Source organism: Lycorma delicatula, chromosome 1 (genome assembly GCF_047948215.1).
Source record: "Lycorma delicatula isolate Av1 chromosome 1, ASM4794821v1, whole genome shotgun sequence".
Lineage (NCBI taxonomy): Eukaryota > Metazoa > Arthropoda > Insecta > Hemiptera > Fulgoridae > Lycorma > Lycorma delicatula.
In genome coordinates this window covers 386,982,224-386,999,088 of record NC_134455.1, presented here as the reverse complement: position 1 = coordinate 386,999,088, position 16,865 = coordinate 386,982,224, and the positions used below count along the sequence as shown (strand labels likewise).

Here is a 16,865-nt window from a genome sequence, read left to right as displayed (position 1 = left end):
ATATCTATTATAGATTTTTATTTCTAAGTAAACAGTTTTGTGAATTTTCTCTATTTTTGATTTTATTTCACCATTTCAACCGATTTATAATTTAAAAAAAAGAAAAGGTAATATTTGGGAAAATAATGGATTTTGGATTGGGAAGGCTTGTTTTGGATTGGGAATGTTAAGGTCCTACTCTAAGTTTAAAAGTAGAGTTGCTGCTTAGGATTTTTCATTATGCAAAGTCACACTACATTGTAAGCATAATTACAGTTTAACAGTGAATCTTGTCATTCTCATAAAGACAATTTTCTGTAGGTTTCTATAACTGATCTTCAAAAACTATAATTTACCATTAAAGAATATAGAGGAAGTTTAAAATTTAGTGAAAAAGAACTAGCATTCGACAAAAAACAAAACAAAGTGTTACATTGAAATAACTTTCAGTATCAATCCAAACCGATATAAATGAAAAAATCAAAACAGGAAACATAGCAATACTAATATCATTATCTTAATTGAATATGTAAATTTATTATATTTGCTGAAAAACAACATTTGAATTGGTATTAACAACACTTTTTTTTTTTTTTAATTTACCTTCAAAGCTATCAATTAGTGATGGTTTCTTAATCTTCCCACAGACATTAAAGAAATACTTATTTCCTTTTAGGTCATCTACTTCCCAGCTGCTAGTGGATTTATGAAGAGGCATTATGTCATAATATTTATCAGATTCGAAAAACTGAAATGTAAATTTTGATTTTGATTATTAAAACAAGAATTTGGCAATATCAAATTAAAACCTTTACAGATAAAAAAGAAGCAGACAAACAAGAACTCCTCCCGGTATACTAAATTACCATTTTCAAAAATAGTAGTAGTTCTCACACAAAGATCCAAACGGATCTCCTGGTGGGGATTACTAAGGAAGGGGTCACCAGAAAATAAAATACAGGTGGTTTCTTTTCTTTGTTTTAGTACGTTTTAGAAGGATGTTTCTGATTTTTGGGATTGATGAAATAGCCATGTTTGATGTCTTTCTCCACTGTTTCGTCACATTCGCTATTTACATTATAGATCACCTTGTGGTGGTGTTTGTCTGTGAAGACTTGGTCTAGTCGCCATTCTCCTTTAGTGTTGTGGGGGGGGCGTTTTGAGGTTTTGAGTTTTTGAGGTTTCCAATTGAAATAAATAGATTTTCTGATTAGGTTGTGGTTTCAGTAGAGATCGACATTCATTTCTTTTGGGCAGACCATTTTCTGATGATGTCGTGGTATCTTCTTTCTCTTCTTAGTTAAGTACTGAAGTCTCTCGAGTAATTGTTTAGCAAGGTTTTTGGGAGTGTTATTTATAGTCGGGTAAAGTAGATCCCAGAACTTTACTGTTTCTTTATGGTCTTTTGTAGAGTTATTTTTATTATTAGTGGGTGCATGGGTGTTTACTACAGTGCAGATTTCATTAGATACTTTTAGGATGAGTGTTGAGATTCTTGCGGATTGTGACTTGAATTCTTGTATGGAGTTTATTATTTTGACGCTGACTAAAAAGCCTGTTCCAAACTGTGGGACATTTTTCATCACTCTCTCCCCAGGTATATGTTTGTAGAGCTTATATCTTTGAGATTCCATGGCGCCCTAGACTATATTTCTTATTTCCTGCAGACCAATGATGAATTTCATGTTGGTCCATTAGGCCAGTTATTATTTTTGGTATGCTAGTCTGTATGAGAGAGTTTACATTGTGTGTGGAGATGTAGCTGATTTGCTTTGGTTTGATTTTTGACTTTGTATTTTTCTTGTGCATGTGTGTAGTTTTGAGGTATTCCAATGCTTTCAATCCCGTGTTATCTTCTAAGTGGAGCAGCCCGTCGTAAACGAATGCTGCCTTCTATGAACTCTGGTGTTGTTTGGTTCAGTCAAAGGAATATTCCTTAAAAGACCTTTCATGGTTGACTGTCAAGGGGTCACCTATGTTGGGACTAGGTCCTGAGTTATAACGCTAGATGTGATCTAGTGAGGTAACAGAGAGATGTGATTTGATGATAAATGAAGCTGTGAAGTTTATTTAGATTCAGTTCACCAGACAAATTTCTCCTATTTGTTTGGGATATATCCAGCCACATCTTGTGGAGGCTCAATCCAGCTTTTGTTAAAGTTGTTATTTGGGAGAAAAGTTACAAACTCTTATCAAAAACATTAGACCCAGATCGGTTTTTATTAAGCAATCTCACACAGAAGACAAGATGTTTTGTTAACAAAAATATTCAATCATTTTGAGGAGGATTTTTTAGAGATAAAACTACTTTAGGCGATCAATGCGTAAACAGACAAAAATTTCAAACCGATATTATTTTTGTACTTAATTCATCAATATAACTAATCAGTGATGTATTTAGACTAACATACATTTACATATAATTAAATATAAAATTATACAATATTACATTTACACGATTTAAGTTACGTATTTAATATATTCATATAAACCAAATTTTTTAATTATTTTTCATATAAAGAATGTTCAGCAATACTGGTAACATATAAAATATTACTGCAAGTTCTTTTATAATAGTTTTAAAATGACAAATCTTTCATAGAGTATGAAAACATTAGTTTCTAGTAAAAGTAGTATGCTAATAATATTTTAATATGGTACAGTACTACCACAATTACAGTGTTTTTTTTATTATTTAAGGTGAGATCCTTTGGTTTTTTCAGCAATAAACCTTAGCATGTTTTTCTACACAATGGATTGCTTCCCTTTAAAAATATTTAATGATGTATAAAAAATAATTCTTTTCTGAGACACAGGAGGTGAAACTTTTCTGTTTCTGCAGAAATATTGTACAAATATATATATATATATATATATATATATAGATTATACATCATAAATGAAATTACAAACTCAACATCATCTGACTTGCAGTAGGCTGAGTACAGCATTACATTCAGCTAAGTGAAGAAGGCAAGAAATTCATTCTTCAATTTCTTTAGTAAGTCGGGAATGGAACGCATGTAATCTATGAAAACAGTTATGCTTATTTTTAATAGTGACTTGTGATTCATATCACATTATGGTTATGGTTATTACAAATGTTATGGTTATAACTCATACCAAACAAAAACATATAAGTAGCGACATAAAATATAAAATAATACAGAAAATGTAACTGAACAATGAGAAAGATTTGGAATACAAGCCAACTGAGTCTTGACATCAAAAAAATGCACTTTTTCATAGTTCATTAATTCAATTTTCTCAGATCCATCATTTTCAGTGCAACTGAAAATTATCACAGCACCTGTATTTCAGTAATCAGCATAAGTAATATAACGTAAAAGATTTTACATTTGTACTAACTCGTTTATAAGAAAATCAATAATGTAAAAAAATTAATTTCATAATATTCATATTTCATGGTTCCTTTTTTTTTTGTCTTCAGTCATTTGACTGGTTTGATGCAGCTCTCCAAGATTCCCTATCTAGTGCTAGTCGTTTCATTTCAGTATACCCTCTACATCCTACATCCCCAACAATTTGTTTTACATACTCCAAACGTGGCCTGCCTACACAATTTTTCCCTTCTACTTGTCCTTCCAATATTAAAGCGACTATTCCAGGATGCCTTAGTATGTGGCGTATAAGTCTGTCTCTTCTTTTAACTATATTTTTCCAAATGCTTCTTTCTTCATCTATTTGCCGCAATACCTCTTCATTTGTCACTTTATCCAACCATCTGATTTTTAACATTCTCCTATAGCACCGCATTTCAAAAGCTTCTAATCTTTTCTTCTCAGATACTCCGATCGTCCAAGTTTCACTTCCATATAAAGCGACACTCCAAACATACACTTTCAAAAATCTTTTCCTGACATTTAAATTAATTTTTGATGTAAACAAATTATATTTCTTACTGAAGGCTCGTTTAGCTTGTGCTATTCGGCATTTTATATCGCTCCTGCTTCGTCCATCTTTAGTAATTTTACTTCCCAAATAACAAAATTCTTCTACCTCCATAATCTTTTCTCCTCCTATTTTCACATTCAGTGGTCCATCTTTGTTATTTCTACTACATTTCATTACTTTTGTTTTGTTCTTGTTTATTTTCATGCGATAGTTCTTGCGTAGGACTTCATCTATGCCGTTCATTGTTTCTTCTAAATCCTTTTTACTCTCGGCTAGAATTACTATATCATCTGCAAATCGTAGCATCTTTATCTTTTCACCTTGTACTGTTACTCCGAATCTAAATTGTTCTTTAACATCATTAACTGCTAGTTCCATGTAAAGATTAAAAAGTAACGGAGATAGGGAACATCCTTGTCGGACTCCCTTTCTTATTACGGCTTCTTTCGTAGGTTCTTCAATTGTTACTGTTGCTGTTTGGTTACTGTACATGTTAGCAATTGTTCTTTTATCTCTGTATTTGACCCTAATTTTTTTAAAATGCTGAACATTTTATTCCAGTCTACGTTATTGAATGCCTTTTCTAGGTCTATAAACGCCAAGTACGTCGGTTTGTTTTTCTTTAATCTTCCTTCTACTATTAATCTGAGGCCTAAAATTGCTTTCCTATACTTTTCCTGGAACCAAATCGGTCTTCTCCTAACACTTCTTCCACTGTCCTCTCAATTCTTCTGTATAGAATTCTAGTTAAGATTTTTGATGCTTGACTAATTAAACTAATTGTTCTGTATTCTTCACATTTATCTGCCGCTGCTTTCTTTGGTATCATGACTATAACACTTTTTTTGAAGTCTGATGGAAATTCCCCTTTTTCATAAATATTACACACCAGTTTGCATAATCTATCAATCGCTTCCTCACCTGCACTGCGCAGTAATTCTACAGGTATTCCATCTATTCCAGGAGCCTTTCTGCCATTTAAATCTTTTAATGCTCTCTTAAATTCAGATCTCAGTATTGTTTCTCCCATTTCATCCTCCTCAACTTCCTCTTCTTCCTCTATAACACCATTTTCTAATTCATTTCCTCCGTATAACTCTTCAATATATTCCACCCATCTATCGACTTTACCTTTCGTATTATATATCGGTGTACCATCTTTGTTTAAATCATTATTAGATTTTAATTTATGTACCCCAAAATTTTCCTTAACTTTCCTGTATGCTCTGTCTATTTTACCAATGTTCATTTCTCTTTCCACTTCTGAACACTTTTCTTTAATCCACTCTTCTTTCGCCAGTTTGCACTTCCTGTTTATAGCATTTCTTAATTGTCGATAGTTCCTTTTACTTTCTTCATCACTAGCATTCTTATATTTTCTACGTTCATCCATCAGCTGCAATATATCGTCTGAATCCCAAGGTTTTCTACCGGTTCTCTTTATTCCGCCTAAGTTTGCTTCTGCTGATTTAAGAATTTCCTTTTTAACATTCTCCCATTCTTCTTCTACATTTTCTACCTTATCTTTTTTACTCAGACCTCTTGCGATGTCCTCCTCAAAAATCTTCTTTACCTCTTCTTCCTCAAGCTTCTCTAAATTCCACCGATTCATCTGACACCTTTTCTTCAGGTTTTTAAACCCCAATCTACATTTCATTATCACCAAATTATGGTCGCTATCAATGTCTGCTCCAGGGTAAGTTTTGCAGTCAACGAGTTGATTTCTAAATCTTTGCTTAACCATGATATAATCTATCTGATACCTTGCAGTATCGCCTGGCTTTTTCCAACTGTATATTCTTCTATTATAATTTTTAAATGTGCAAAACTCTATAAGTCGGTCCCCTCTTTCATTCCTTTTGCCCAGCCCGTATTAACCCACTATATTTCCTTCCTTGCCTTTTCCAATGCTTGCATTCCAATCTCCAACTATTATTAAATTTTCATCTCCTTTTACGTGTTTAATTGCTTCATCAATCTCTTTGTATACATACTCTACCTCATCATCATCATGGGCGCTTGTAGGCATATTTACGTTAACAATTGTTGTCGGTTTAGGTTTTGATTTTACCCTTATACAATGATTCTATCGCTATGCGTCTTGAAATACTCCACTCTCCTCCCTATCTTCTTGTTCATCACGAAACCTACTCCTGCCGGCCCATTATTTGACGCTGAGTTAATTACTCTAAAGTCACCTGCCCAAAAGTCGCCTTCCTCTTCCCACCGAACCTCACTAATTCCTAATATATCCACCTTTACCCTATCCATTTCCCTTTTTGAATTTTCTACCCTACCAACCGGGGACCTACCAACTGGGGACTAAGGACTATGGACTATGGACTTCATGGTTTCATGGCAGTATTATTATTTTATGATATGTTATAAAATATAATTCTTATGTTTTTAATAACATATATTTATTAAATCCTTTTAATTCTTATATTAATAAAAAAAAAAAATATATATATATATATATATATATATTCATGTAATGTTTTTCAGTTTTCTGTACTGTTTCTTCTGAAAATCTATTAAATTTATCTATAATAAAAATTAATATCTCTCTCTCTCTCTCTCTCTCTCTCTCTCTCTCTCTCTCTCAGATTGAAGCAGAATGTCTCAGTTGAAGCAGTAATAGTTTGTGAATCATTTTAAAACAGCTGAAATTAATTTTCATTATAAATCTGTTTAGCTTGCTTTCATTTTCTTCAAAAGCATTGGAATAGCATCGAGTAGGTCAGCATTTCATCTAAATAAATGAAAACACATATAAGTGTCACAGATGGTTTTACATAAGTAATACATGGGTTTTTAAAAGAAAAATTTATAATGAGTGTTTTAATAACTTATGTAGAAAATGAAATAGCTGCAGTAGATTTAGAAAAAACTGTGCATCATTTTTAGATATAAATAATTTTTTTTGATAATGTGATTTTTTAATTCCTACAAAAATTGAGGAAGATATAGGTATGAAAAATATACCAGCCTCCATGACGCGAGACAGTCAGACATAGCATTAGCTCATCCTCTAAAGCAATACCTATTGATAGTCATGCTATTAAAAAAAAATAAAAAAATGGCAAATGTAACCAACGACTCGTTTCAAACTACCTAAAAAAATAGTAAGAAAACTATACATCCTAATCTGTCAAACTATTAGCTAGGATACCATAACGTTCAGTAGTAGGCACAGCTTAATTCACTGTATGTGAACCCTAATTTTTTTAAAATGCTGAACATTTTATTCCAGTTTACGTTATCGAATGCCTTTTCTAGGTCTATAAATATAATCCAAAGTATGTCGGTTTGTTTTTCATTAATCTTCCTTCTACTATTAATAAAATAATATAATATTAAATAAATATTAACTATTAATAAAATATATTAAAGTGAAAAACGGAATAAAACAATAAATAATTTCAGCACAAGTAAGTCTTTAATAATAATAATTTTTTTATTTCTCGAAATACAAGATTTCTTGTGACAATTTCTTAATCTGTTACTCACTTAAAGTGATGAGATAAATAAAATGAAGATAGAGATAAGAGCCCACAAAGAGCAAAGAAAAATTGCAAGGACTAATAAAAGACCAAGAAATGATAAATTATTTATTTACACAGAAAAATTTAAAAAAGAAATTAACCATAATTAGTTTAAAAAACTTCCACAATTTGCATCATGAAAGAAAAATTAATTCTGGCATAGTTATTATCCCTATGTAGAAAAGGTTGAGTTTTAAACTGAATTAAAATGTCTTCTTTTCTACATAATTGCTCTTCAAGTCATGATTTGTTAGAAAAATTTACGTAGGAACTATGGAAAATTGTACATAAAGAGTGTGGTTTCTCTTTGTTCTTTCTGCTTTGTTAATTTCAACATTCCATAACTAAAGTTAACTATTAAAAAAAACCAATGATCACGTCAATGCTGATTAATGACCATTAATTAGAGTTTAAGAACAATTGATCCATTGTTTTAATATTTCAATCATTTTTTCTTATAGTTGGTTATATTAGACCGATTAAAATAAATCATTTAAAGTTGATGTCAAAAAGAGTTGTGGTTATTTAAGACACAGAAAGGTATACTTTCACCAACTTCCGTCAAAATTAAATTATTTTTGCAGAAATGAAAAATAAAACAAAAAAAAAAAATTTCGCATTTTTCTCAGAAATTTTTAGGTCGTGTTAAAAAGTGACCTCTAAAAAATATTGTAGATTTTTGCATGATCTACAACTTCTGTATTAGAAAATTTTTTAACCCCCAAATCACCCCTCCACCACCACCACTCACACATTTATTTTTTTTATGTTTATTATAAGCCCCTTCACCATTTCCACTATAATCTGTATTTATTAACTAACTTTAACCAAAATAAAATAGTTACAACAAATAGAATTTGAGTAGGTACCTGTAATTTTTTGTGTTCAATATACAGTCTCGAGAAACATCTTTAGGCCTTTTATTTGCAACACAAGCAGCTGTAGTAACCCATTTAAATGCTAGTTGACATTTATTGTTCTCTATCAGAATCGGGTTAATATCCTAAAATAAATTTATTAAAGTAATATAAATAAGAAATCTAATTCAGAGTTATACTAATGTTTCATATCTATCTTTACACAGTATAATACTGTAGTACAAAATACATAATCCATCAGTTTCTGTGAACAATGCGTACTACTGATATAAGGAAAAAAGTACAGACTATAATTTAAGGTAAATGTAAATTCCAGTTTGAAATTTAAGATTTCAGGACTAAATACTTAATTGAATAAATATAGGTTGACCTTTAAACGCAGGATAAAATTAAAATATTCTGTGTTTTCTACATTGTATTATAAAATTAAAATACTAGTAATAATATTATATTAGAAATAAAAGTAACAAAATGAATAACTTAACAACATATTTTCCTATAATTGTTATAACTTTTGTAATTCACAAACAAAATCAAAATTATCATTATTTTAATATAAGTTTTCTGAAACTGAAAGGTATAACCTCTTGCACATTTTAGTGGATATGGAATGAATGGCACATGTATAACACAGCTACTCGGTTGATTTTTATAGTCCATTTTACTTTCTAATAATTAAATCAGGTCAATACACTGCTGAAATGAAGAGCATTATTTAATGATTATTATGCTGTTATGGATAAATACAACGATTTTAAAAGCTGCTAGTGTACTTTTGTTTTACAAAACAATCACTTAATGATTGCACTTAACTGGAAGATCCTGTTTCAAATTGTGAAGTATCTGACAACACAAATTACTTAATTATTTTAATTTAAAGTTTTGTTTTTGTTATTTTAATTTTGACGGTATCCCCAACATGAAATATACTATAGGGGAAACCTAATTTTTCATATGAAGTGTTTTTTTTTATACAGAGCGTATAAGTGGTTTAAGTTGGTAATGTTTCTAAGATACTGTATGTAAAACAAAATCTAAGAAATGAATTATTATTATTACTAGCAGTAATAGTAGTAGCAGTAGTATTAATATATAACATAGTGTAAATAACTGTAAAGAGCTTCCACTAAATAAATGTAACAGATTTAAGGAATTTAAAGGATTTGTAATTGTGATGATATTACCTAAAAATTGTGACAATTCTGTGTCCTAATTAAAATCTCTGATGCAATATGTACAGTAAACACAACAAGGGAAACTGCAATGCACAGCAGTTAGTCAACGGCATATAGGAATTGTTTAGTTTCATGTCCTCCTTATTATTGGTAAATAAACTGTCTAACTCTTTTCTTCTTACTTATGTAAAGCATATAAATTTGTTATTCTAGTTAAGTTCAACAGCTGCTTTGTATTATATATTTTTTCTTTCTAATAGTATTGTCTAAATCAATCAGTACAGGATGTAACTTAAAATGTGAAACTAAATATAAATACATTAATTATAATACTCTTTAAACATAAATATTGTACATGTACACCATTTAAAACTAATATTGTATACCATTTTAAACTTAACAATGTGAGATAATTTACTAATGACTATAATATTTAAATAAGTGAAAACATATCTAAATGTGTTATAAATTAAATATATATTGATCAGACTAAATAGGACTTTATTTAAAAATATTAATGATCCAGCAGCATAAATTCTGAATAATGAAAGACGCACTTACACACAGTTATTCAAACCAGGAGCATCACTAGGTAACATGACATAACCATGCATTAGCATTAATCTGGTGCATCTATTGCAAACAATTTCATAGTAACTCTCTCTCACTGGTAATTTAATGGTAACAAGCTAATTTTATTTTTAATAAACTGCAGTTTATTGCCGACTGTTAACCACATTTTTTTTGTGAATTTTTAAAACAGGTGTAAAACCCAATATCTATAAGGTTCTAGAAATGTTAGGTAGAAAATTAGAATTTCAATCATGTGGATAAATTCTAGCATAAACATAATATAACACGGAAATATAATTGAAAGCGATACCAACATCAAGAGATTAAGACTTAAAGTAAAAAATAGAAATTAATAAGTAAAAATACCATGATATTGGCTGGTTCTAAGAGTGAAGCTTTATGAAATGCATCATATGCATCTTGAAATGCATGTTGAGAAACTGCCATCAATCCTCTGTCAACTAGCTCCTGTAAATCAGCAGTGTGGCCAGTAAGTGTTCCACTGCATATAAAAAAAACACAGCAATTATAATTTGTAATTAAAAAAATTGTTACTACAGAAAGTAATGCTAGAATTATGATTTTTAAGTATCTCACATTCACATTTCACTAAAAAAAAACACCCACTAGATTCTGCAATTACTTTTATCAGAGATTGTTTATTCTCTTAATTTAACAATTATTAAAGTGGAAATGGAAAAAGAAATAAGTTTTTTAATAGCTCTTGAAAGTGTCCACTTTATGTACCTGCAAAACAAAAAAGGGCAGAGATGCATCAGAGCCATGGCTGCGGTCTTTTAGATATAGAATATTAACATGCCTGTTGGGTGAATGTAAGAAGTTAATGAATCTCCAGCGTTTAGGATAAAAAAATTTTTTTTTTACTATTTACAGAAATTTTTTCCAAAAATAAATGTATTTTGAGATATCTCCTACTAATCTACTTACTATTTCCATCAACTTTATTACATCTTCTTAAGTATTTTTAGTTATATCTATCTCATAGGCTTAACAGGAACAATAGAGGGAGATAGAGGTACGAGTGTTTACAGCATTCGGCTTTTTCACATTCTACAGGTCTACACTCCACCTTGAACATTTTGAACTTGTTCAATTCCAGTTGACTCATTCCTTCTTCTTTTTTTCAATTATGGTAAGCTTGAACCTTCTTTAAATTAAGACATTGAATCATTTCAAATATTATCACAAAGTTCTCAACTACTTCACAATTTTTTATACACACCCAATCAAGCTTTCACACAAGTATTATTATAAAAAATAGATTTCGCATAGATAAAACAAATGATACTCGCTGTACAGGCAATCATGACATAACCCAAGTTTTACTAATTTTACTGCGGCCAAGCACAGATTTCACTAGAATGGTGGACATGCGCAACGCTTACTATCGCTTACTATCTTACCTTGAACGCTATTTTGGCAAACTCTTTGCACCTGCTCTCTTCAACTCTTTATTATATTTTCACTTCCTTTTATAGTTATAAAATTATTGAAGGAAGGCTGGTGTAGAGTTTTTTGGTACCAAATCCATACATGTACTCTACATCAAAATCAGTACATCTGATTTTAGTCTATCAAACCATTTGTTTTATGATAACATGAACTTTTAACTTAATTAAATGATCTCTACCATCCTGTACAGTTTTAATAACATGCAAACCCTTTTTAAAAAGAGAATAATTGAACTGTGAATATTCAAGAATTTAAAAACATACAGTTGGTACCACTGCTTGAAGAAAAATATAACACACTATCCCATACACACAATTTGTATGTTTTTTGTATGTGTTTGTATTTAAACACATATTGTATGTTATGCAGCAGCTCATGGTGTAACCATTTAAATAAGAAATTCTGTGCCACATTGCAATTTTTAGAGTGATTTATCCCCACAATATATTAACATGAAATTTTGTATGAAACTGAAATATGCATATATACAGAAACATATGAATTATTAGTATAACTTTCTAATGAGGACTATTTTATTAGTACTCAACATTATGAGTAATCTACATAATTTAAAAAAGGATACAAGTCAGTTAATAATGATCCGGGTACAGGAAGATCATCAACATTAATAGATGACTGTAATAAAAATTAAAAGACTTTTATGATAAAACTCAAAAGAATTTGTATGTTCTAATTTCTGTTTACCTATCAGCAACCAAATGCAACATTTCAGTGGACAAAAGGTGTAATTCATTCATAACATTTCAAGGTGTAATTCATTACAAATTCTTTCCTGAAGTACAAACCAACATTACTAAACAGTCATTACTATCTTTACATTTTAAAAAGATTACAAAATAAAATCAGTAAGAGGTTCAATCACTGGTGGAAGAGGTAAAAAGTTCAAACTTTGGTCCTCCAAGTGATGGCTGCTTCATACGACAATGTACCCTCACATTTAGCATTATCAATCCATTAGTTTCACTGAAAAAAATGGAGTCATTTCTTCCCCACAGCATTGTCAATTCATTAGTTTTTTTATGAAAAGAATCTGATGCGGACACCACATCACTTCCTTGTAAGCCTATTAAATTACAGATACATATTTTTTTTTAAAATGAAAACTACATAAAATTTTATTTCATTAATAACTTCGATATTTTTTCAAATTTTTTTTTAATGTTATTGAATTATTATTTACTGAATTTTTTTTTTTACAATCAGAGGTTAATAATTATTAATAAATCAATATATTTAAATTAAAAAAAAAGTTAAAAAAAAAGAGATGAAATCAGATTTGAACTGATGTGCCTTCCCCTTGTAAGATCCAAATAGTCCATTAATTAAAATTTTATTTGGCTATAACTCTGGAACCAATAAAAATAAGTATCACTTATGATATATTGTTGAAAAGAAAGTTTTGTGGTACATAAATTAAAATCTAATAATGTGTTAAACAAAGATGGTACACCAATTTATAATACAAAAAGAAAGTTTGATAGGTGGGTGGAATTTATTGAAGAGTTATACGGAGGAAATGAATTAGAAAATGGTGTTATAGAGGAAGTCAAAGAGAAGAGGATAAAAGGGGAGAAACAATACTGACATCTGAATTTAAGAAAGCATTAAAAGATTTGAATGGCAGAAAGGTTCCTGGAATAGACGGAATACCTGCAGAATTTTACTGCGCAGTGCGGGTGAGGAAGCAATAGATAGATTATTAACTGGTGCGTAATATTTATGAAAAAGGGGAAGTTCCGTCAGACTTCAAAAAGAGCATTATTCATGATACCAAAGAAAGCACGAGCAGAAAAATGAGAAGAATAGAAAAAAATTAGCTTAACTAGTCATGCATCAAAAATCTTAACTAGAATTCTGTACAGAAGAATTAAGAGGAGGGTGGAAGAAGTGTTAGGAGAAGACCAATTTGTTTTCAGGAAAATAACAGAGACAAGGGAAGCAATTTTAGTGCTCACATTAATAGTAGAAGGAAGATTAAAGAAAAACGAACTAACATACTCAGCATTTATAAACCTAGAAAAGGCATTCGATAACATAGACTGGAATAAAATGTTCAGCATTTAAAAAAAATTAGGATTCAAGTACAGAGATAGAAGAACAATTGCTAGCATTTGCAGGAACCAAAAAGCAACAGTAATAATTGAAGAACATAATAAAGAAGCTGTAATAAAAAAGGGAGATTGACAAGGATGTAGTTCCCTACCCCTGATACTTTTTAATCTTTACATAGAAATAGCAGTTAATGATGCTAAAAAACAATGTAGATCTGGAGTAACAGTACAAGGTGAAAAGATAAAGGTGCTACGATTTGTTGATCATATAGTAATACTAGCTGAGGGGAAAAAAAGATTTAGAAAAAACAATGAACAGCATGGATGAAATCCTACACAAGAACTACCGCATTAAAATAAACAAGAACAAAACAAAAGTAATGAAATGTAGTATAAATAATGTAGATGGACCACTGAATATAAAAATAGGAAGAGAAAAAATTATGGAGGTAGAAGAATTTTGTTATTTGGAAAGTAGAATTACTAAAGACTGATGAAACAGGAGCGATATAAAATGCTGAATAGCACAGGCGAAACGAGCCTTCAGTCAGAAATATAATTTGTTTACATCAAAAATTAATCTAAACATCAGGAAAACATTTTTGAAAGTATATGTTTGAAGCATAGCTTTATATGGAAATGAAACTTGGATGATCGGAGTTCCTGACAAGAACAGATTAGAAGCTTTTGAAATGTAGTGCAATAGGAGAATGTTAAAAATCAGATGGGTTGATAAAGTGACAAATGAAGAGGTGTTGCAGCAAATTCATGAAGAAAGAAGCATTTGGAAAACTATATTAAAAAGAATAGACAAATTTATAGGCCACATTTAAGGCATGTTGGAATAGTCGCTTTAATATTGGAGGGACAGGTAGAAGGGAAAAATTGTGCAGGCAGACAACATTTGGAATATGTAAAACAAATTGTTAGGGATGTAGGATGTAGGGGTACACCAAAATCAAATGACTGGCATTAGATAAAGAATCTTGGAGAGTTGCATCAAACCAGTCAAATGACTTAAGACAAAAAAAAAATAGAAATAATAATTAACAAGATAGTATTAATCTAAAAAGGTATCAGGACTGCCATTTCAAAATATGTTAATATATTTCCCCTACTTTTGTAAAGAATATTGGTGTTAACTTTATGCCAAATATTATTAAAATATTTCTGAATATTCATAAGATATAATATTTTGTTTAAAAACATAATAAAGAGGCAGATGGACAAGTAATGAAAGAAAGGTGGGGGCAATTTTTCATAGCAATTTATTATATTTTTTATTTCCTGTTCTGGACCAGTTACTTAACTTTTTCTATAACCTCCGAAGACACCTTGGACTATACTGATTACTTTGGCAACATAATTATATTTCAATAAATTCTGAAATATTTATTTTTAAAAATTAATAATTACATAAATCAAAGAAGTACAATTTTTATCTTTAAAAAACAAAAATCATAATCCTAAAAAAACTTCAATTTGTTTTTGAAGTCACTTACGTCTGGGTTTTTTTTAAAGACTGCGCCATTTGGAAATTTTTTTCTGCACCCATCACATCTCCCAACTGTAGAAGAACACGACCTAATACAGAATATAAGGACCTTTTTTGTGAAAGCAAAGTCTCTTTCTCACATAACAGTTGTAGAACATCAACAGCTAACCAATAATCCTATATAACATAAACATTTTATTTTTTATTTAAATTAAGTACATCATTTAAAATATAATTAATAATAAAATATACCTGAAGTTATTATTCTCTAGATAATTTTAAACCTCACCCCATTATATTTTTCTGAAAATATTCATTACAATATCATACAGATAGGCTGGAACTCAACTGAATGTGAGCAGTTCATGGGGAAAAATGAACTTTTTTTCTTAAAGGCATAACTGCTAGGATGAAATTCAAAGAAAGTAATAGAAATCTAAGACAAAAACACATAGAAAAAGTTTAGTTGGCAAATCTTTTTTTTTTTAATTTTACCAGTTGAAGAATTAGGTATAGTTTGAATATATTTGGGCATAATATATGACAAAAAATGGAACATTTATCCTAAATCATTATAACTAAACTTAATCATACAATGTCACAAAAAGCAAATAAACATGTCAAATTTTTTCTCTGTATCAATAGAAACTTGTTTATAACAAATTACAAGTGATAACAAAACATATTAATATTGTATCAATAATGATAAAATATTCTCAGTATATAATTTTTCATTCATTATTTTTTTTTTTTTTTTTAACTACAAGTAAATAATAATCATCCATATCAGTATCATATATAAATTAATTGACCTACAAATAATTGATCTATAAATTAATTAACCTTTGAAATATATGATAAATAGCATTTACCATTTGTATTAACAAGGGATTATTAACAAAAATTAATAAATGTATATTTGTCATACGTAAATTTAAAAAATCAGACTTATTGCAATGCACCCAGCTAATTGGTAAATGGAATATAATATATTTGCATTATTGCTTATAATAATAAATATAATTTATAAATATAATCTAATCAAACTTAATCTACACTTGTTTCGCCCACTAACCTTGACTAGCAAGTGTAGGTTAAATTTGGTTAATTATTTTAATAATTTCCAATTAACCGGTAATTTTCTAATTAGCTGGTACACTGCATTCAGCCTGATTTTTTAATACACCTATGACATATACATAGAATAGAAATCTAAATAGCAAATTAAGAAAATAATATTTCATAATTTAATTTAAGTTTTAAAAACCAAAAATCAATTAAATTAATAAATTAATTACTGTGGATGAAATACAACAGAGCTATGCAAAATGGTCGTTGAAGGGTTTTTTGAGTTTTTTAGTTTTATAGTTTAGATTTATTTACTGTAGATTAACTTGACCAACTCTTAAAAAGTTCTAACTTGTAAAAAAAAAGAAACAAGAAAAATTAACAAAATTTCACATTTTAAAACATATGAGTTTGCTATGAAAAACGCGATATAATAATCAATCTTAACTAAATTACAATAATTATAAAATTAATCCAAAATTATAAACATTTCTTTGTCTTTTTCTACAATTTTACACTGTGGCAGTACTATTTAATCACATCCATGGCTTATCTTCTCTGAGTTATTTGAAAATGTTCTTTGTTTATCTAATAATTGGCATTTATTAAACAGTCTTTTGCAAAAATCCATTCAGCGTTACAAAGTAAATTTACATTTAAAAAGCTTCTGTAATCTGTGTACTACACATGAC

General features: G+C 29.5%; 1 protein-coding gene across 1 annotated transcript in view; it reads right to left on the bottom strand.

The window, feature by feature from the left end:
• Positions 1 to 6,471: 6,471 nt before the first annotated feature.
• LOC142317330 (trafficking protein particle complex subunit 12-like) overlaps positions 6,472 to 16,865 on the bottom strand; it is a 33,408-nt gene continuing 23,014 nt past the window's right edge. Inside the window, exons 7-10 of the mRNA XM_075353796.1 lie at positions 15,113 to 15,282; positions 10,432 to 10,567; positions 8,309 to 8,442; positions 6,472 to 6,646 (exon numbers count right to left, since the gene is read on the bottom strand). Coding sequence (XP_075209911.1) covers positions 6,643 to 6,646; positions 8,309 to 8,442; positions 10,432 to 10,567; positions 15,113 to 15,282 — 444 coding nt within the window. The 3' untranslated portion in view covers positions 6,472 to 6,642. The remainder of the gene's footprint in view (positions 6,647 to 8,308; positions 8,443 to 10,431; positions 10,568 to 15,112; positions 15,283 to 16,865) is intronic.